The 22260-nt window shown below is 43.2% G+C and overlaps 1 protein-coding gene across 3 annotated transcripts in view; it reads left to right on the top strand.

Annotated features, from left to right (window-relative positions):
* LOC109628403 (cell adhesion molecule DSCAML1-like) overlaps window positions 1-22260 on the top strand; it is a 51806-nt gene that overhangs the window by 2012 nt on the left and 27534 nt on the right. For all 3 annotated transcript variants that reach the window (XM_069509964.1, XM_069509963.1, XM_069509965.1), the window contains exons 2-3: window positions 6982-7302; window positions 9728-9874. In XM_069509964.1, the coding sequence (XP_069366065.1) occupies window positions 6982-7302; window positions 9728-9874 (468 nt within the window). The remainder of the gene's footprint in view (window positions 1-6981; window positions 7303-9727; window positions 9875-22260) is intronic.

The following is a 22260-nucleotide window of genomic DNA, read 5'->3' as shown; positions in this document are numbered from 1 at the left end:
CCACATGAGAGCACTGAGGCCTTTGTGTGCAGGAGCCATGTTTACAGATTGTTTTTGTTCTTATTGTGGAACAGGCCTTGAGAAGGTGTAGATTTATTTATATTAAAATAAAAAGTCTGGGATATATAGAGGATTTGGAATATGGCTGCTCAATGCAAACGAGATAAAACAGGCCATTAACTCGGCCTATTTGCCATTTTAAGATCAGGCGTTTTCTAACATTTACGTTTTTTTAAAATGCAATATTAATTAGAAATTAAATGTGTGCTAGATGCATTTGTTGCGTTTAATTGAACTCTCGCTGCATTTTGCTGTTGGTTTTAAGTAACAATTCAGGACGTGGTTCCGGAGCCTCTCTGCGCAATCATATTAACATGCGCAAATGTATTTCTCCAAATGAGAAACTCCAGGGGCGTGGGTGCAGATTACAGACCTGCCCGGGCATGTTCCTCACTAATAGCGCACCTGGACCCCGCGGACGTGTGCGCGCCTGTGCCACGGATCGCGCATGTCTGTGCGTGTGTGTGTGTGTGTGTGTGTGTGTGTGTGTGTGTGTGTGTTGACGGGCGCGCGGATGAGGGGAAGTGACGGGGACACCCCTGAAGGATTTGTTGTTAAATGTTGGACACTTTTGGATGTGGGAGACAAGCCGGAAGTTCACTCTTTTATTTATTTAATCCGATTATTTAAAAGAATAAAAACATATAAATAATTTCTATATGAATGATGTCTGAAAAATGTTGTTAGATTATGTCAGAGACACACAGCTTCAGGAGGCAGTCAGGGTTTTTTATTTAAATTTTAAAAAACGTTTAAAGGATAAATTCAGCTTTCTTTCAGTAATTGCAATTAAAGAGGATTTTGTTGAGGTATCTTTAAAAAAAAATCAAGACCTGTTTTCTTTTTAGCTATATATTTTTTTTTCTACATTAGAGCAACACTCAAGCTTTCTGTTGTAATTCAGGATTAATTATCAATGAATAAAATCCAGTTCAACATAAAGCGGCCTGCTGTGGGCCTGCTCGGAACCTTTACGTCTAATAAATTCAATGAAATGATATTTAAATGTCAAATATAAATATTTGTGCAACAACTGTGTAAAAGCAATAAGGTGATCCCCTCACCCTGGCACACTCTGCTCGACACCCCCCTCCCACCCACTCACCCCCACCCCACATATAAATATGCAAAGATCCCCTCTCCAATCCCCATGTGCTGCCTTTTGCAATGCTGCACAATTAAAGCCACAACCTGAGCTATAGGCTCCGCTCAATGACAGAGCTGTGTGGTCCACAGGGATGCCAGTCATTACTCAGGCTGGGCACAGGCCTCCAATTTTTTTTTTTTTGTATTTTACCTTCTCAGACCTATTGTTTAATTTTACATGTAAGAAAGCAAAAACACCAATTATAAGAGGTGTTAGAGCAGAAATGATTTCTACACAGTGTGATGTTGGATTTAATTTGGTCCTGTGAGAGGCACATGATTCTGATTCATGTGATTTGAAATATGGAGACAAGTGTTTAAAGATGTATGTTAAATGGTCTGTGACCTGGAATTTTAAAAATGAAATTTAAAAAAATCTCGGTTAGATTATGATCAAACAACTTGATTTACATCCCCTCTGTAAAAAAAGTCAATGTAAAGAAAATTTTACAGCTGACTTCCGCAAATTAACAGATTGTTGTTGGGGGTAAAGTGAGCTGGTGTAAGACAGTCAGCAGGGAGACGCCGCTCATCGCACTTCCCAGCTCACCAATAGGATGTTGCAGCTCTGTCACTGCATCCCTGCTCTCCCATTCGTCCTTTAATTTACCATCAATCCCAATGAGATTTTAATAAACAAGAATCATTTTAAACAACAACAACAACAGCAAACAAAGATGCAAATCAACACCAGTCGAGGGCAAGCAGTAAATGTTTTTTTTTTTCATGTAAAAATTCTGTGTAGCAGCACACTGATGCTAAACTGAGCCAGACCTCCTCCAAATTTTTATTGGATGCTGGAGCTGCACATTTTTTTTTTGGAAGGGAGGGTGCGTTCAGCAAATGTCAAATCTCTGAAGCAAGTAGTTGTTTTTGTTGGATCTCTCCCTCTCTCTCTCCCCCTCTCTCGTTCCCTACCTCCATCTCTCTCTCTCTCTCCATCTCTCCCTCCCTCCATCGCTTCTTCTCGCAGTAACTCCCCTCCCTCTCTCTCCCTCATCACTAGGCAGAATTAAAGGTTGGGGGAGGGGCAGTTTATGCAGACTGTGCTGGGACTTGTGATCCACAGATTTGATATTCACATTAAGAGAGAAACTGGCTGCTTTGATGTGAGGGGGGAGCAGGTCCCAGGAGACTGCTGAAGTAGCACACTTTTTTTTTACTGACACAGCACAGGCCTCGGGTGGGGTGGGGCGGGAGGTATAGTTGGGCGGGGGGTGGGGGGGTGCACATTGTTGGTGACAGGGGTGTACAAGAAAGACAGCGGGTGGGTGGATGGGTGTTGGGGTGGCGGTGATACCCCTTTACTGATTAGATGTAACCCCAACAACCTTGCCCCCCTTCCGATTCCCCCGGCCACCAACCACCTACTTATTCCAGACCCCTGAGGATTATCTGTAAGCTTACACCTATCTTCATAACCCCTGCATCCCGCCAATATTCAATTCACACCCTTCCTCTGATGGTGCATCTCCTTCCCACGTTCCTCTTCTGCAGATTTGCGTATCCAGATTCAATCCTCGTGCCCCCTGATCAAAAACTTTCTACCCTATAGTGAGAGAGAGAGATGGCAGGTAGGATGCAGGTGAGCACAGCGGGCAGAGATCGGCTGAAGAAGACGATGGAGAGATCATAAGGCTGATGTGTATGTCGTGTCTCTGTTGACCTTTACCTCACAAAAATGATTTAACTCGACGTTAAATCAAATAAAGTAGAAATACAGTGCAGATGATTTTATCAAATGAGGGAGATGGGTGAGAGAGGAGGAGGAACATGTGGAGGCATTATGCCTGTGAGGCACAGGACGCTGCGGGTGACAGAGAATATGTGAAACATTGGGGGTTCTGGGGTTTGTTTACCTCTTCATCACAGTACAGTTTTGAGTGTCAAGTGTGTGTGTGCATGTTTGTGTGCACAGGAGTGTGCACACACACATCCTGGAGAGGCGTAGATCAGCTGCATTATGCATGATGAAACCTTGCATAGGTTATGACTTCTGCCTCGCTGACATACATATTCATGCATAGCTCTCTGGCAGGATGTATAAAATAGTGGCTGCAACTCTGACAGCACAAGCTTTAAGCTCCGGCAACTCCATCAGTGCTCCAACACCTTCCAGCGAGGGCTGGTGTTCTCCTCTGGTGCTGTGTCTGAACGAGGCTGATGACGCCTCCTGGGTGTAGCTGAGCATCAGCAGCAGCAACGCAGGGACCCCACAGCTTCAGCGCCGGTCAGTGCTGTTTCTCACTGTCCACACGCTGCTGGTGTTAGACGTTTGTGGACATGCATCACTGAGAGAGGTGGGCTCACCAACATGAACAGGGGGTCCTGTCATGTGTGGGATTTAGATGTCTAAGATTGTTAAATCCAACTTTCATATTTCTCTGTATAAAAGATTAATAAGAGATGCAACAATTGATTTATCTGTTGGAATAAAATTAATTTCAGCCATATTTGATTATTTTTTTAAAGAAAGAAATTAGAGCATTCTCCATGGGAGAAAGAACCATTTTTCAGTTTTATATCACTCTTGGTTATATTTGGCTTTTGAACTGTTGGACAATTACAGATGTGTGAAGCAAACTGAGATAATCAATAATAAAACTGCACTCAGTAGATTGCATACGTGCACAGTCACACAGTCGCCCTAAATCCAATCAAGCTGCACCAACGTTCACATGCTTATTGATATCAGTTCCCTAAATATTCTTTCATCAAGATCTATGAATTATTGCCAAATGGGGAAAATGTTGAAATATGCCTGCATCTGCATCAGACCCATACCACATCCGTCCACCACGTTTGGTGAAAATCAGTTCAGTTGTTTCTTTTGAAATTTTGCAGACAAACATCCAACAAAGTTGGATGTGACATGACTGTGCCAGTTGAGTTCTGCGCCAGTGACTCTGAGCCTGACCACACTGAATCCACATCTTGTCATCCCGCCACTGACTGGCAGGTCATCACGAAAATACACTTGTCTCCACAATGTGTACACACTTAGAAGGCAGCCTACTTGTTCCTGTTTTCTTTTTCATCTTTGTGCCATTTAAACATAGTCACTCTCCTCAGCTGCTTTTATAACTTCTTGGAAATATTTGAGACACTCTGACACAATTTGGGGCTTGGTTACTTAAAGTTTCTAAATTTAGATTGTTCAGTGGGTCACTGTTGTTAGGTTAAATTGCTGCATTGTTTTTTTTTATTCAGTCTCAGCTTTCAAGTGCCAGTGCCACCATGGCAACCCACTCTGTCTCTTCCTTGCTTTTGGAGTGTGTGTGTGGTTGTGTCTGTCTGTTGGGTGAGTGTGTGTGTGTGTGTCACGTCTGGTTTTGACAGGCTCTGATTGGTGGGAGTTTGTTCTGATCCCTTTTCTATTCCACTTCCCACTCCATCAGTCCCAGTGCTGCCGAGCCCCCCGGTGCCCAGGCCCCCAGGCCATATAATCTACTGTATGAGAGGTTTTCCTGCTGCCCAGCCCCCCTTGAGCTCTCAGGGTGACCCCCTCTCTCCTCCACTTTAGTCCTGTCCCCCCATTGGGAGATTATAGATATTGCAATCTTTAATATGGGCTTTATGCTCAGGGGCCATTATCAGTAATCTGCAGAGGGGAGGGAGTCTGACCTGGTTTTTGCAGCCCACCACTGGGCTGCCAGACACATTTTCATATACCATCTGTAACATGCTGCCCAGCTTTATCAATCTTTAGTCTAGGGACAGCAACACTTCTTTGAGAGGAACCATGGGATTGTTGGCAAACCGCCGTGAAAGGAGGAGATGGTTTGCGTCTTTCTTCGATCTGCTGCACAGAGCCCGGTGCCAGCACCGTGACCCTGTTGATGGTGGTGATGATTGATTTTGCCAGGCTCTATTTGATAATGTTTGTGTGTCACCGTCACCAGCTTGAAGCCACATTTCATTAAAGAGACGGCCTGCACAAAGTCTAAATGTTTGGTGCTGTTGAGAGAAATGCACGGGACGATCAAATGCAATACTTTGTTTTTCCTGTGTTTGGTTTTAGTGCTTCACAATAAAACATCACAAACTTAACAGTTACTGTTGATACGCATGCTTTCTGTTGCCACAACTATTCTGGTCATTGTGTTGTGTGCACATGTGAAAACCTACAGCATGACTTCATCACAATGTGTTCATGATCCCGGTACAACACAATCACCATCAGACAAATAAAGTTAGGAGTAATGAAACTTGTACTGTATCTGTGGGTACTGTATCTGACACTATTCAAAGTGAGCTTAACAATTAGTCTGTGCTGTGAAAAGTGAATGTGTTGCTTGTTAACCAAAGAACCAAAGTCTCCGAAAAGTCTGATGAACAACAGATGATCTGGATCGAATAGGACTCAAAACATTTTCTATTTAAAAATGTGTTTATTCATAACTGATTTTACTTATGGAACAGTAACAGAAAGACAATGGACACCTGGTCTGTGTTTGTTTAAATTTTCAAGCACAAATGCCAAATTGTAGCTTTTCAGTTGTGAGAATTAAAACAATCTGATTTGCAGATTTATCAATTAATCAACAAGGAAAATAATCATTATGCAGCATTAGTGTTTATTTTATAAATACATAGGCCTTCTGTATTAATTTAATATGAATTTGATAATGATATTTTGGCAACATTCTGTGGAAAAAATTACATATCTTATGATCTATCTTTTTTTAATGTTTCAAAAAAGTTTTCATTTCACAAAAATTTAAAAAGTAAAACATACATTCAAATATCAGTGAGAAAAAATAAAGAATTTGACACAAAATTATTAAATTTGATGTAATTGAATAGAACAAAAATGTCATTATATATATCCAAACTTCCATATTTTACATATAATAGAAATTCGCATTAAATATAATTTTTGCTTCCAATTCAATTAGCGATATTCAAAAAGCAGAAAATGTACAGGAGAGGTGAGTTTGATTCCTTCAACAACAATAAAACTTTGCTAATTTGATCTGATATTCTGTTTATTATGAATATCAGTACAGTTTATTATCAGGGTGACCATGTAGTGGGGTGTGTTAGATAATTCAATATCAGGGGAAGTTCTTATCCTCATCTGTCCATCAGCCGTGTCCCACCACTGTATTTCTCTTCTAATCTTTTCCTGTAATGACTCCAAATTTGAGAGCACCTCTTCCTCTTTTCCTCTCCTCACCCTCTCTTTTCTGCTGCAGCTGTATGTGTTTAATCTGAAGAACATTCCTGTACGTGTGTGTGTGAGAGAGAGAGAGAGAGAGAGAGAGAGAGAGAGAGAGAGAGCGACCATGCATGTGTGTGTGTGTGTGTTAAATATGTAAGGAGATTAAATAGATTTAAATCTCTGCGTCTGGCATAGAAATTCCAATCACATAACCTATCAGCGCGTTCCCTCTCTTCTCTCTCTCTCTGTCTTTGTTTGTGTATGTGTGCACACACTGTACAGAGGTAACAGGCTCCTCCCCCCCGATCCACCTAAACCACCACAGGCTTTAGCCCAAATCCCTGGCTTTCTGCATCACATGACTGATGTTTGCAGCTGGACATTTGACATACATTTGTTATGATTATTTTGCAACACATTTGAAGGACATTTCCATTTTGTCCATCGTTTGTCCTTTAATGTCGATAGCTCCAAATCAATGGCAGACTAACCCTGTTAGCTTATTTTTCCACCTCTGTGTGTTACAGCACATAACAGATGCTCCTTTCTGGCCTCTCACCTCCACCTCAGCTCCGCTAAGTGATGTTGTGTTGTGTGTTTTTCCCCTGCAGTACACAGTGAGGATGTGGGCTCTACCAGGCTGTACTTTGTGAACGCCTCCCTGCAGAGGGTAACCTACTCCAGCTCGGTGGGGGTGTCCCTGCCCTGTCCAGCAGGGGGCACCCCCAGTGCCATACTGCGCTGGTACCTGGCCACCGGCGATGACATCTACGACGTGCCGCACATCCGCCACGTGCACGCCAACGGCACCCTGCAACTGTACCCCTTCTCGCCCTCCGCCTACAACAGCTACATCCACGACAATGACTACTTCTGCACTGCCGAAAACCAGGCCGGCAAGATCCGGAGCCCCAACATCCGCATCAAAGCTGGTAAGTCGGGGACGGAATGGACCTTTAGAGCAAAGAAAGACTCAACAATCACAGCACGATGAGGAAAAAGAGACAGTTGTCAAGCATAAAGTAGATCAGATGAGATTGACAACTGCAGAAAGCCCAACCCACGCTCACAGAAGCACCTGCCCTAAAATAGCCCATGTCAACCTGAACACAGATTGACCTAGAACACAGTCTACAGAGGGAACATCTGCATCACATACTACACCAGGCCTCGGCCCTCGCTCGCACCCATTCGACTGAGCTGCGGATGAACCACTGCACTCTACACTCACATGACCCCCCCTCAGCTTCGTCTATACAGTGCGGCACCATCTGGTGGGATGAAATCTAAAACACAACGGCTGCAGGACTCGGCAGGACTAAGTAGCAGATCAGATGAGGACGAGAATTGTGACAATAAGTTGAATCATTCTACCAGCTCGTCCTCATCGACAGTTCTTTGCAAAAGGTCAGATGAAAACCCGAAGAAAACAGGAAACTTGAGAAATGTCTTTTTAAGGTTTGCAAGGTGTGAAAATTAATTGACCACCTTACAATGAGGAGATTAGATAAGTGACCTTTGACTTCATTATTTCTGTTCTTAAATCATCTGTAGACTCTTTTTGGAAATATAATGAACTTATTTGGTAGTTACCTGAGAAACAACTTATTTTTAGAACTATCAAAATAAAGATTAAATCGATAAACAATCGTAAATGTTATAGGTGGTCAATTATTTCAAAGTTTCGAACAGAAGCTGCTTCTGTTGCCGTCGTTTCCTCTCCTCTGTCCCCCTTCTTCTCCCTGCTCCCTCGTTCTTCTAACTGTCCTCCTGTGCCAGTCTAAATATAGCCACAGCACACTTCTTTAATTATCTCTCATTAACAAACCTAATTGGTGCTTTAGACCGTGCGAGGGACGCTTTAATAAGCGAGACCTCGTCCAAAGTTAAACAGTACTTCTGTGGTTTTGAGTTCCTTCAGCTCTTCAGATGACACAAAGGTAGAACGTGAAAATGTTCCCAAAGCAGTTTCTTCAAACCACAGCTGGAACAAAGCTACATCTGGCCCAGAGTTTCACTGCATCTATTGTCCCGCCCCCCCTTCCATTCCTCCTCCTCCTCCTTCCCATCGTCCATTCAGGCCAGTCGGTTCCTCCTCCCCCCCTTCCCTACTGCCATCAACATCTGTTTTCATATTCTGCCTCCCAACACCGACTTGAACTAATACTCATATTCATTCTAATACTAATACTAGCGCCAAGTTGAGGATTTGAGCCAGGACCCTGAGCTGCATGCCAGCCGGTTGCTGCCTTCATTCCCACATGACCCAAAAGCCCGGCCTCGGGAGACGAGGGATTAGCGTGAACCAAACATCCTGCAGCCGGCGGCCTCTGATGGGCCCTGGCCACTCTCGTGCACAGGTTGCACAGACAGGATGTGGACTTTTTGGTTATGATGGATGCATAAGCAATGATTGACAGGGCTCTCAAATCATCATTGCTTCATGTAAAACAACAACATCCAAACCAATCAACACCAGTGATGGTTCATCAGATATAACTTAACAGATCATTTTGTAGAAATTCTATTCATCTATCCAAAGAGGATATAAATTTCCACGCATGCATGTGTGTCCCTCCTGCAGCAGGAATGTATGCATACTGTCATCGTGTCTGTTACCAGGGAAGGGATTCCAAACCAGTTTCTTAGCAACCTTCGGATACGTCCTAGCTTTCATGTGATTTTGCTAATGAGTCCCTGCTCATTCAACAGAGTGTAAAATATTGCATGAACCTGCACAAACGGAAGAAGCAACAACCCTCCGCTTTGCCTCGAATGTGCTGCTGACTCCATCGTCTGCTTTGCGAAGTTCTGCAGAAAAAAACAGTCGGCGTTTCACAAAGATGCCACGCCAGAGCTATAGAATAATTTCCATGATTATCCTGCTTAATGGCAGCTTCAACTATTATGGTGAAAGCAGAGGCAGGATTAGAAGACTTCAAACAATACACAAGAGTGGGCCTGTAATTTCAAATGAATACATGTGGGGAGCTGTGGTAGCCGACGAAAGGGTGTTTGGCTCTGGAGTGTTAATGTGTTGTTTTTGATGATGTAAACACGAGTGGATTATTGTCCGAATGCTAACATTGTGAAGAGATCACCATGATGTTCAATCGCTGTCAACACATCTTCTGCTTATATGATGGAAGATATTTTGCCTTGATAATACATATTTTTTTCAATTCTTACTATTTATATCATTTAAAGAAAATCCTGGTTTTGGTGTTTATGGTCATAAAAGGTTTTAAACCAGTATTTAAGTCATCACAACTCGCCATACCATCACTATTAAAGGGGTAGAGAAATAATTTTGCCTGATATATCGCCTATTTTAATATTGTTTATGTGTGTGTGTAGTTTTCAGGGAGCCCTACACCGTGCGAGTGGCCGACCAGCGCTCGATGCGGGGCAACGTAGCCGTGTTTAAGTGCCTCATCCCTGCTGCCGTGCAGGAGTATGTCAGCGTCGTGTCCTGGGAGAGAGACACCGTATCCATCGTCCCAGGTAAGACGTCTCAAGAATTAATCGGTGGGTGGCCAGTGTGAGTGGTTTCCTACAGCAGAATTTGGGAATGTCTTTATCTTCTGTCTTGGTGTGTGTGTGTGTGTGTGTGTGTGTGTGTGTGTGTGTGTGTGTGTGTGTGTGTGTGTGTGTTTGTGCTCTATGTTTGACCGAACTCTTAACTCGTGTCTTCTGTCTGCTCACTGTTCTGGATCACTGATCCGGTCCCTCTCCTCCTCCTCCTTCCTTCTTGCACACATCTCCTCCCTCACTCTACTCCATCCTCCCTCCTTGCTTTTTTTTTTCTCAGACGTTTCCTTCCTTCCCTCTCTGCTACCACAACTTTTGCATCTCCATCTCATCACATACAGTTCCTCCCCCCGTCAAATCCCACCTTTAATTGTGATTGACACCACATTAGACAGATTCTCCTCCGAGCCGCTCCACTATTCCGCAGTTTCTCCTCATCAGATCTATTTCTGTCCTCTCCCTGCTTGTCTTAGCACCGTGTCGTCCTTGAAGAACAGGGCCACAATTAGAAACACAGGATGTCAATAGGACTGTGCCCCCACATTCATCTTCATTAACCTCATTTGTGTGTGTGTGAGTGTGTGGGTGCGAGAGAGAGACAGAGACATTTGCAGTGTGTTTTGTAGTCATTGCTGTGCGTTATTTTAACATGTGATTATATATCGAGTGCAAAAACAATATGTTTTGCATTTAAAATGCTGACAATAACAGTGCTGGGAAGAGGAATGAGGGGTAGAGGAGGAAAATGAACCAAAGCAAGAGAGGCAAGGAGGCTAGTAGGGCAAGAACGGCCTCAGGTCCTGACAGATGGCGTTTTATATTGTATGTATGCAAAACACAGACAGTGTCACACTTGCACATGCATCATGATTGAGGTAGCTCGTTATTTTCAGTCATTTCAGTTAATTTTCAGCGTTCACTGTAATTTTGTTGTGTTATCATACGTTGTATTATTCTTTGTTTTCAGTTATCTTGCTGGCAGAAAGCTGCAACATAGCTGCATAGATCTCTTATTTATTTCACACCCCTTTTCTACTGTATTTGAACTAAATTGCACATATTGCACACACACCTGCCAGCTTCTTGTGTAAGATTTTTTTCCGATTTTTTGTACTCAAATGACATTTAAAAAATAGTCATCAATGATTTTTCTATTCCAACGTTTCTGTTTCTCCAGAGTTTGGTTCACGGTGACAATGTGACTTCGCAATTTTCGCAAACAGACGTAGCTGATACACTTTTGTTGTGCCAGTCCTTTATGTTTTCATGTTTTCTATGTATGGGATGTTGCTGTGTGTGCCATCGTGAGGCTGCTCATGTGTAATTAGGGGTATATAGGTCAGATGATGAGCAGTGAGTGTGAGGATCAGATGCCGAACACGATGAGCTGCTCACCGAACTCAGCGTCTGTGTCCCCTCCGACAGCAGAGGGAAACGTGGCGAGCGCTTTGCATCGTGATTGCTTTCACCCTTAACCCGAGATCTGCGTTAATCAACACAGTGACCTCATCACCCTTAGAGCCAATCAGCACACTCACCTATCTGCAGCTTTCTCTCTCTTAGAAACAAATTGCACGTCTGCGAAAAGAGGACATAATATAAATATTGTGATCTCGCTCTCACATGGATGCACAGAAGACACGCAGCCATGCTAGTGGACACATGCAGTGAATATGCACACACAGTGGTTGCTTGCGGTTGTATACACACAGTCCAGTGGGAAACACTATTGATGCTAATCTCCAACTCTTCAGTTTAACTTCTCATCGAGTGAGTCTAACGTCACTGGTCAAAATCTCTTTTTACCTCTTCGCTGCCGCCCATATTTGTCCATTAAAGGTCTGGACAGGACTAATGAAGATGTGAAAATTAAAATTGATTTTGTGACCGAAAGCTCTCTGCATGTAAGTGAGTGGGTGGGTGGCTGTCTTGCATTTCACAATTTCTTGTGCTGAGCTGAAGAACCCAAGGTGGAGAAGTTTCAGTTGAAATAAATTGGGAAGCATTGATTGCATGATGTTTCCTCACTTGTTCCCGTTCAGGGTCATAAGAGGCAGAGAGGACAGGAAAACACCCTGGACTAATCCTTTTTTACCAGTTGATCAAACAACATACACACAGACACGCACTCATTTTCTTCAGTTTCTCATTAGCTGTCTCCGTGGTAACACGAACTCTGCCTGGGATGTTATCTGTTGTTGTATTGATAAAGTGTGACGTTGTCTGCTGTAATCCACTGCAAACATCAAGGCAAAGCACTCAACCATCACTGAACTCTTTGAATTTTAAAAACAATTTTTTGTTGAAGACTGAGCTGTGATTGGTTAGTTGCAACGCAGAGGAAGAAATCAGCCACAAACGTCTGACTGCTGGAGAAGCACAGAATCTGAGCCACTCTGTCCATGACTTTCAATGTATAAAGTACTTTTTGTTTATGTCTTGATTCTCTCATTTTAATTGACTTTATCTGAGGAAATGATGTTTAAGTCAAAGCAGCTTTTGTGCCGCCGCTGACCTGAGGCTGAATCCCACTACACTTCCTTCCTGTGTCTCTCCTCTCTCGTTTCCCACCAAGTAAGAATACAAAAGTGAAAGAACTTTGCCATACTTTGAATTGTCCACTTCATTTTCACTTTATAGCTGTGGCTTTGCTCAGAGGAATCACTGTGCGCAGGCTCTGATCAGTAGCACAATCACATACTGGTCTGAAGGTTGAGTTGATGACATAACACAATGCGGCCGTGCCCTCTGAACCCCAACAGGTTCCGTTTTGTCAAACACACATGCTCCCCATCTGGAGTCGTGTGTGTGTGTGTGTGTGTGTGTGTATGCATGTGTTAATGTGTCTGTGTCTATATGTGTGTATGTGTCCCCTTGCCTGCCCCATTTTCCCGTCCAGCCAGGAAAGTGAGGGGGTTTAAGAGGGGAGGGGTACAGGCGGACTGACCTATTTCCCTTTCACTTCCCTACCCATACTATCCCTGTAAGCTTAAGCTTTGTGTGTGTGTGTGTGCATGTGTGTGAGTGTGTGTGTGTGTGCGTGTGACCCTTACGAGACAATAGAGGCCAGCTAGTCTGAGCGGTGATCTGAAGGAGGAGAGCCGGAGCGCAGACAGAGGGACGATGGGGTTTGTGGATGGGCATGAAAACAACAGTGCAGGACACAGAGAGGGTTCAGCTCGCAGATCGAGGCCGTCAGTCTAACCAGCAGAAAGCTAATGAGTGGCTCTGATGAATAGAGACTGGACCAGCAGATGGCTGCAGCCACATGGTGGTCTGCAGAAGATGCCCAACCATGCTCCATCTAATACACCTGCCACACAGTTTGCTCTTCATGTCATATGATACATGAGGCCATAAAAGCCAGAGCTGAGGAGCAGTAACACAAGAGGGAAAGTTAGAGTGTCTGAGATTAGAAAACACTTTCTCATCAATACTCAGTTTTTTGAAACTCCATTTTCTCTCGTTTCCTCTGCCAGGGAGTTTGTGTTTCCTCCCCTGTCCATTTGTTATTTAGAAGGATTACACAAAAACTGTTGGACGGTTAAACACAAAACTTGGATAAAGGATGCGTTAAGGGTGAAGGAAGAACCCATTTAATTTTGATGCCGATTCAAATCAGGGGGGGGATCCAGGATTTTTTTTTTCACTTTCTTGAACATTATGAAAGAGAAAAAAAACTTGATATTTATGAGCGTGTGCAATTTGGTCCAGATTCAAATAAAAATCAGGATCTAGTAGATTTAAATGTGGTTTCACGAGGGGTATGTTGGGATTTGACGGATGTATGGGCTCTACTCTCATTCTAGTTTTCTAATTCAATCACACTCCATCTTATTCCATTCTCTTAACATACAGAGGTGTTTTGGATCAGTGGGGGCTGCTCAGTGTCTGTTCTCTAAAACAGTCCAGCCCCACATTGTTAAAATATAAGGTGGATTGAACCTGCGTTTAACCCGGCAGTGTGGAGCTGCTGAGTTATCAGGCCTTAATGTGAACATGGATCCTAATGGATGTCACCGGGTGGCGAGGTCACTTACAGGCTATGTTACAGATCAATCGTCCGCCCCTGGGGTCTCTGCTGGGAGTCAGGTGGCTCAACAGAGACCCAGTAATAGACAAACCATGTACGCATGCACACAGGGGTTAATTGGGAACACGTGGAAAATCACAGCCGAGGTGATCAATTTGTGAGATAAGTAAGTTACAGTCACTGATCTCAGCTGATAAGTTTTACTCGGGTTTGATGATGATGATGAATTGAGCAGTGTTAACTCCCTCCACCTTTGGTTTAGCAGACTGCAGCATAACTAGGGCTGCAACTAACAACATTTGCATGAATTAATCTGGTGATACTTTAAAAAGAAAGTGTGAGAAAGATATTTATAGATAGATATTTGCTCCTCAGCCTTAAAAGGACGTCTTCAAATATTCTTCAGATGTCTTATAAAGTGACACAGCAAAGATAATCAATATATTTAAAATATCAGTTCATCACATTTGAAAGGTGGAATAAATATTTCTTTTCTAATTTTATCATCTATTAATTTCTGCCAATGTAGTTTAATGGAATTATCAGCAATAGTTGCATCATACATTAAATAAATACAACATGAGAATCAATTTCATTTTAATGTCTGATAATTTGCCACAAACTGAACAATAAATAAAAGCAGATTAGAATAAGAAGCTCTGGGGATAATATGCAGAAACATTCAAAACAAATGGAGACTTTAGCTTTGTTTCTCATCAGTAAATATAAAGTTAGTGTCTAGAGGCTGCACACACACACAGGTGCAGCGAGCAGAGAGGGGACACAGGCACAGGGACCTCATGGAGAGCAGTGGTGTGTGAGGACACAATGTCTGTTTGTAAATCTGTGCTCGTGCACTCAGAGCAGGAATACATTAATGGATGCACTTGTCTGGGACGCCGCAGACTCGTGTAAACACTGGTTTAACACATGCACACACACACACTGACTTCTAGGAAGTACAAATGTACAAGTCTGCCCACTACACACACACATACACACTCAACCCTCACAAGTAACACAACAAAGCCATTTCCAGATTTTGCATGAACCTGCCTGAATATGGAGCACTCATTAAACATTAACTCAGATACATTAAGGCTGCGCTCTGCTCTGCTCTGCTCTGCTGGGTGACGGCCGTCCTGTTGTTGTGCTGCCCGGCTGCAGCAGGACATGGTGTGACAGGGGAGCAGCACGTGGCGTCCCCAGGGCTCATGGAACCAAACCCCATTGACTGTCGGCCTCTCTCACCCCCAACCTCGGGCTTCACACCCTCCCTCCCTCACCTCTCCGTCCCCTGCTGTCCCATGTGGCACACAGAGGGCCATGGGGGTTAGTGGGGGACTAAATCATGCTGTTATTATATACTTACATATGCAAACATATGGCTGGAACACTGGTGCTTAGCAAAGAGCAGCTTCTTACAAAAATAATCTACATATGAGAAATGACAAAACAACCCACAAACCTGAAAATGTATTCATTTTGAACCTCTAACATCCAAAGTGCAAGCACATTAGTCAAACAGTTCTTCTGCAGGGTCGTTCACCTACGTGTGCTCCTCTCTCACTTCCTCTGGATGTTTTTACCCCTTTCACATTTGCCCCAGTGTGCTGAGAGCAGGGCAGGAACAGATGGGAGCTGGCAGCCATCTTTTACTCAGTTAGGTTGAGTAGGCACGTGGGTGGGTGTGTTAATTAGCAGAAACAAGTCTGTGTGTGTGTGTGTGTGTGTGTGTGTGTGTGTGTGTGCAAGGGGCACAATAGGCATAATTATCTCTGCTTGAGAGGCCCAGTTAGGGGGGGTCAGGCGTGGGGAGGCGGAATTCAACAATGGCCCAACCACGGGCTTTGTGTGTACAGAGCAGAGGGCTGACAAGTGTCGGCTATTATTGACTATTTACACACTGCTACACACGCCTGCTCACGTGCACTTAACACAGAGATGTACACACTATAGCCGCCGCCGCCACACTCCTTCGCCTTTTTTCCCTTTTGTGTCTCCATCAAGCACACACAAGCCCTGACACACACACACATGCAGCATGAGCACATCTACAGAGCATCAGTGTATCAGTGTCAATCAGTGAAAGAGGGAGAGATGGGAAAGCCCCTGCGAGCACGTCACTCTGACAGAAAGCTGGCCGCTCTCTCACCCTTCCAGCCACGGCTGTGTGAGAATACAACAACTCAGACAGAGGGAGACAGACAGCGAACTCTGCTTTTGGTTTACAAGTTTAGTATCACCTGGATTAACGGATAAATACAGTTTAATTTGACCACTGGTTGAAATAACATCATAGTCACAGTAGTGACTGCTATAAGACGACTAATGGCTACTATAAGGCTTAACTTTTCCTTGGAAAGCAAAGTTTAAAATTTAGTTTGCTATACAAATACTTGATAAGTATTTAATAAATCAGGTTTTGCCATGTTTTAATTTGGTGTCCTAATAAGTGTGGTCCTAGCCTATTGATGTACTAATATAATTATTTTACTGACTGAATTCAAATGTCAAAAAATGTCAATTAACATGCAAACCAGTGTAGTTTAACAAAGTAATCAGTCAAAAACAGGCCACTCGTCCTAACTCATCATGAAAAATCCTTTTTGGTTTTTATAAATACTTTCAAAATAGATTTTGTCATGAATGTTTTTAATATTCTTATTTTGTTGATGTGATCTGTTTCACGTGACATCTATTGCACAGCTCTATGTGGCAAACTGTGATTTGTGACTAGGGGCTATACAAATAAAATGTAATTATTTTTTTAATGATTATAGTTTTGTTTTTAGTATTTTATCAGATGCTGTACCTAAATACTGATGTAAAGGATACAGGTGTCACTTCTAACCACATCCCGAGTCATTATGAAAGTGAGAGCAGGACGGCTTGTGACAAGGCTTAAAGAAAGAGAGCTGGAAGCTTTATATGGTCTGGATTGGGCTAAGAAATAGGATTTGAGTAAAGCGGTTTTACCCTTTTTCTCTTTCTTTCTTTCCTTCCACTCTTTTGTTTAGGCTGAAGAACGAGGGATTAGTGTGAGGAGATTACAGCAGGCTCTTCTAAGAAATTGCATTGAAGGAAAATGCTTATTTAGACTCAACATAGTTCAACATCAGTGGCAGGAAGTTTGTTCCTGATTTCCCCTCTTCATTTTTCTCTGTGTCTTATTATGAACGGCAGAGATTTTTTTCTATAATCCATCTTCTTAACTTGTTGGTTTGAAGTGTGGTTCCACTATTTTCCCCCAAACTTTCATCAGTTAATCAGAAATGGCCAGCAATTGAAACGCTCCAAACTAAAAGTATGAATCTGATTTGATGTGTAATGAGTGTTTTTGATAAGATATGAAAAGATAAGGGAAAAAATTAAATGCCAATGTAAGAGATTGTTAATAATGTCGTGACACTCCGTGTTGTGATTTGTAGCAACACAGGGTGTTTTCACAGTTAGTGACGGGGTGATTTGGCTGGTTGTCAGCATAGACCATAACGGTGTCGTGATCATGGATCAAATGGAATCTCTGGTGGTCATCCATGTGCCATGTTCTGACATGACCTCTCAATCGGGGCTATTGATCCGCCTTGGTGTTAGCTGTCCAAACACACGCAGAGGTCAGATCAACACTGCAGGCCGTGATTGACTGCAGTGGTCGGGAGAGAGGTGGACAGATCAAACCCTCTGCTTTGGGGGTTGATGTGACAGAAATGGCGGAGGAACAGAGCAAGGTGTTTCGTGGTTGTGTTGTTTGTGTGTGTGTGTAGTCAATGCCGAGTGTAGGTAAGTCAATAATTCATCATGGTTACAGTCTGTGAGATGTTTGCTCCTGCTGTTTCCCCTGACAGTAAAAGTCTGTTAAGATGTTTGCCTATAGGCTATAGGCAAACGCTGACTCATTTATAATTGTGTGTAGGGATCAAATAATCCATCAGACAATAATTCTTTTCTTGTTTTTTGTTGTATGGTTTGAGCCATGAGGGAAAATATCAAAATACGTCACAGTCACAAATTTTACTAAGCCCACAGTGAAATCTTGTACTTGTACAACACTGAGAAACCCAAAAATATTTGATTCATGATTGTAGTGCACTCAAAAACAAAGAACTTCAAAAAAAACTCTCTGGGTTGGTCCCCAGTTCATTAGAGGATTCACACCTACAGGAGGTTTAGAGTCTCCAGGTCACATGCACACCTTCTGACTGCAGCAGGGACCCGATGCAGCGAGGACAAGTAAACTCTACACGGAACATCATTGTGTTCTTATGATATAATCCAACGTGTTTGTGAGGTGAATAAAAACATCTGGTCACGGGGATGTGATGCGTCAACTCCATCAGCAGAGGTAAAAATAAAGAAACAAAAGGAGTACTGCATTCCACTTTGGCTTGAGTATACTCTTTTTTGCCACCACACATATTTTTACTCCTATAAGTAGTACTATTTCTTTTTATTTGGATATATGCAGTAGTATTCACTTTGCATTTACATGTTTACTCTATAAAAATATGTTTATTACAACAGACATTTATTCTATTAAACCAAAGATATCATTTAATAAGCTCCTACTTACCTACAGCTACACCAATGAAATTACTCTTCTATGTTAAATCATCAGTAATCATATATTTTTGATGCAGGAATTTACTTGTAATTGATTACTTTAGCATCGTGAGGAACTGCTTCTTTTTTCAACTTTCCCTCACTGATTGTTATTTTGAAGAGGCAGAAACCAGTGTTGTTGACCTCTAACGTGTAACATGGACCACTTTTTATTGACATGTGACTCTTGATGTCACAGCTGACGACGACAACAATGATGTGGATTTCTGTTTGACTTTGGTAAAGGTGAGATGATGATATTTGATTCTTTTGTTCCAAATGTATTTATAGTCATTTGGCGTGTGGGGATTTAAAAAATCCCTTTTGGTAAACACTGTAAATGTACGTGTGTGTGTCTAGCAGTTGTTAATCTCTCTCTCTGTCTCTCTCTTTCCCTCTTTCTCTCTCTCTGTCTCTCTCTCTCTCTATTTCTCCCTCTCTCGTCCTGCTGGACAGTGACACTCCTCTGCCACCAGCACTCTAATAGGGAGGGACCAGGCAGCTCACTCAGTGCCACTAATGCAGCTCACTGCCCCGGGCTATGGGCTAAGCTGGAGTACACTGCATCACAGACACACACACACACGGACACACACATATGATGGCAGACACACACAGCATATATCCAACTCTGTCTCTTATCTGCAGCTAAGTCAAAACAAGGTGGAGGGGCGAGAGCTTTTTGCCGCTGGATGTTTACTTTTACTGAGTGACATTTTTGAAAGAACTGAGTTACCTCGGTGTTTAAGCCTTAGTACACATGCAGTTAACAGTTAAATATGAGTTAATGGGAGATGCACTAGAGGGGAGGTTTTTGGACCATGGTGGCACGCTTCTGTATGGTGCAGTGCATGTGTGCGTGTGTGTATGCACGTGTGTGTGTTCCTCTCTCCCGGGACTCTCATTATCACTGCTGTCCCAGATGTCACCAAGCACATGAAACACACGTCATGAATAATGGAGCCCTATTTCTACATCTCTCCCCATTTCTCTCCAATACTCCCACCCCTCTTTTCCCCACCATCCCTCCGTTTCCTCTGATGCTTCTACTGATGCTTAATCTTCTCAGCGCTGTCTCTATCGGAGATGGTCCATTTAGCTTTATGCAGCATCGCCGTGCCCTGTCTGGTTTGGGGCGGCTTTATGGAGGGGAAACGGTGTCTCTGCGGTGTTTGCGTTGAGTTAAATCTCCGCAGACGACATCTTTTTGCACACAGTTTTATGTCCTTCCCACGACTCCATTCGGCCTCTCCTAAAGCGGCCCCCCACCCCACACCATCCCATCCCCCAGTGTTTACTGTTTAAAGTCACACTGGGGCAAATTGGGACAGCGCAGGCAGCGGAGCAGAAGAGACGTGGTCCCTTCGCAGTGGAGAAACCGGACTCATGCTCTCTCTCTGTCTGCTCCGTCTCCTCCCTCGCCCTGGACCCCCTCAACCTCCACCTCACTCTGCTCCTCACCTCTGTGCCCCCTCCCAACTTTCCAAAATCCGATTCACTCGCAGAGTCGGTGTACGACACAACACAGTGGCAGGAAGGGTCAGGGAGAGGAAGAGCATGATTGAAAGATGAGGTAAGCAGTCAGGATTGGTTTGGAGAGAGGACAGCAGTCAGGATTAGACAGTGGAGCGTGGCTTTTTAATGAAAACATGACAGAGCTGCGGCTTCTTCAACACCCCCTCCTTCCCATCCTCCTCCTCCTCCTCTCCAGAAAATGAGCAAACCACAGAGATGAAACGAGAGCAGAAAAACAATGCTGATGTACAGATTGTGCTCATGTAAGTTTTTGTTAAATAGCAACATTGTGCTTATCGCCCTCCGTGTGAACCGCTTTCTCGTGTTAACAAAGTCTCTTTTACAGAGGGAATGCAGTTGCAGTTGTGCCAATAAAAGCTGCTCTGAATGTGAATTGAAGGGAGTTAAGAGGCTGCTATTCATAGGTGTTAAGTAAGAGTGCCGCCGAATAAAAGCCAGGAAAGTGTATACATTTAATCGGCTGACACCTGCTTCTACTTGGGGCTTTTTAATGTACACAGCAAAGAGAGAGAGGAGAGAGCACAGGGAGGGCTGAGTGGGCTCTCGCTTTGAATACAGATGCAACACCCCCCCTTCTTCTTGCATAAAGGTTTGAAAGGAGGCAAGAACACAGACATGGACTGTTATCTCCTCCTCGGTTTACCCTCCATCTTCTCCTTCGCTTTCCACCCTTTTATTGTTTTTCCCTCTGCTCCCTCCATCCTCTCTAATTCAAGTCAGTCAGCACGATGTTGCTGATTTTTCTGCTTTAACTCATTTCTCTGCAGCCGAGTCCACGGTGCTAATTTTACCGCATAGTTTATTATTTTTTGTTTCAGCAGGGAAATTTTTCTTGTCCTATTTTAAGCCTGGAAGGTGTTTTTTTATTTGTGTGTGTGTGTGTGTGTATATGAGTGTGTGTGCGTGTGCATGTGTGTATGCCTTTCTTGTAACAGCGTGTGCGCCAGGCATGTCTGCATTTGTGAGCACCAAGCATCTTCCAGCACCACAGAGAATATCTCCGGAATTCATTGCGTTTTTCTTTCTTCTTCTTTCTGTGACAGTCACAAGTCTTTGATCCACTCCTCCTCCTCCTCCTCCTCTCACTCTTCTCACCTTCTTTCAAATTCCTCACTGCATCTTGCCGTTGAGAGCAGCGATAGAAGGCAAACGTACAGAATGCAATTTCTTCAGCGTCAAACTCTCTGAATCTCAGCCATTGTTTCAACAACGTAAAGTTAGTGTGGCATTCAGAGGATTATAATCAATTTGTTTGTCAAATAACAATAATGAAAAACAATGGCGAAACATTCAAGTTCATTTGCCACATGTGTTCACATCCTTATGTATCCATCAGGAAAATGCATCTCCAACATCAAGTTTAGATCAATTCACTAATGTTCTCATGAAAAACATTGATGAAATAGTCATCTTTGATAATTTCAGTGACATTTCCAAAGCAATTTTGATCTATTTCTTACATCTTATAAATATCAATGATTAATTTGAGAAAATAAGTCAGTTTACAAGACTCGAATTGTTTAAAACATGGATCCATCCATTGAGCATCCCGAGGGGGCTGGAGTCAATCTCGACAATGGACAAGAGGCGGGTTTATCCCTGAACGGGTGGCCCAGGGCAGACATACACAGAGGAACATCCTTTTACGCTCACATTCATACCTACAGTCAATTTAGTTTCCAACATCCTCCAGTCTGCGTGTCTATGGACCACTGTACCACTGTGCCGCCCCTAAAACAGAGATGTTTGTTTAAAATTTTACAAAGACTGTATTTGATTAACAGTGTTTAGGAGGCGGTGGTGTGGAGCTGTTCTCTGGCTACAACAGCTTCCTCCAACAGTCCTATATGCAGATTGGGTGAGGTTAACTGGAGACTCAAACTGACTGTAAGTGTGGATGTGAGTTTGAATGGTTGGATGTGTAAAAAATTAACTGAGGGGTATTTTTCAAAATAAAGCTTCACTTAATGTGTTGATACCAGTGATGCGTACGTTTTTAAGAGTCAAACTCCAGACCTCATGTCTGTGATGGATAAACACGTTGGGCTGTAGGCGTCTATCACTCTTGTCAGTTTGTGGAGGAGTGAAACCTCTGACCCTCGACTGCTTTGACACATTTTCTCCTTGGGTTAGCTTACGGTCGTCATAATGAACGGTGAGAATACACTAACGGTTTAACTGGGAAACC

The sequence above is a fragment of the Paralichthys olivaceus genome, chromosome 15 (assembly GCF_024713975.1).
Source record: "Paralichthys olivaceus isolate ysfri-2021 chromosome 15, ASM2471397v2, whole genome shotgun sequence".
NCBI lineage: Eukaryota > Metazoa > Chordata > Actinopteri > Pleuronectiformes > Paralichthyidae > Paralichthys > Paralichthys olivaceus.
The sequence above is the reverse complement of the archived record's forward strand: the minus strand, read 5'-3'. Positions and strand labels throughout refer to the sequence as shown.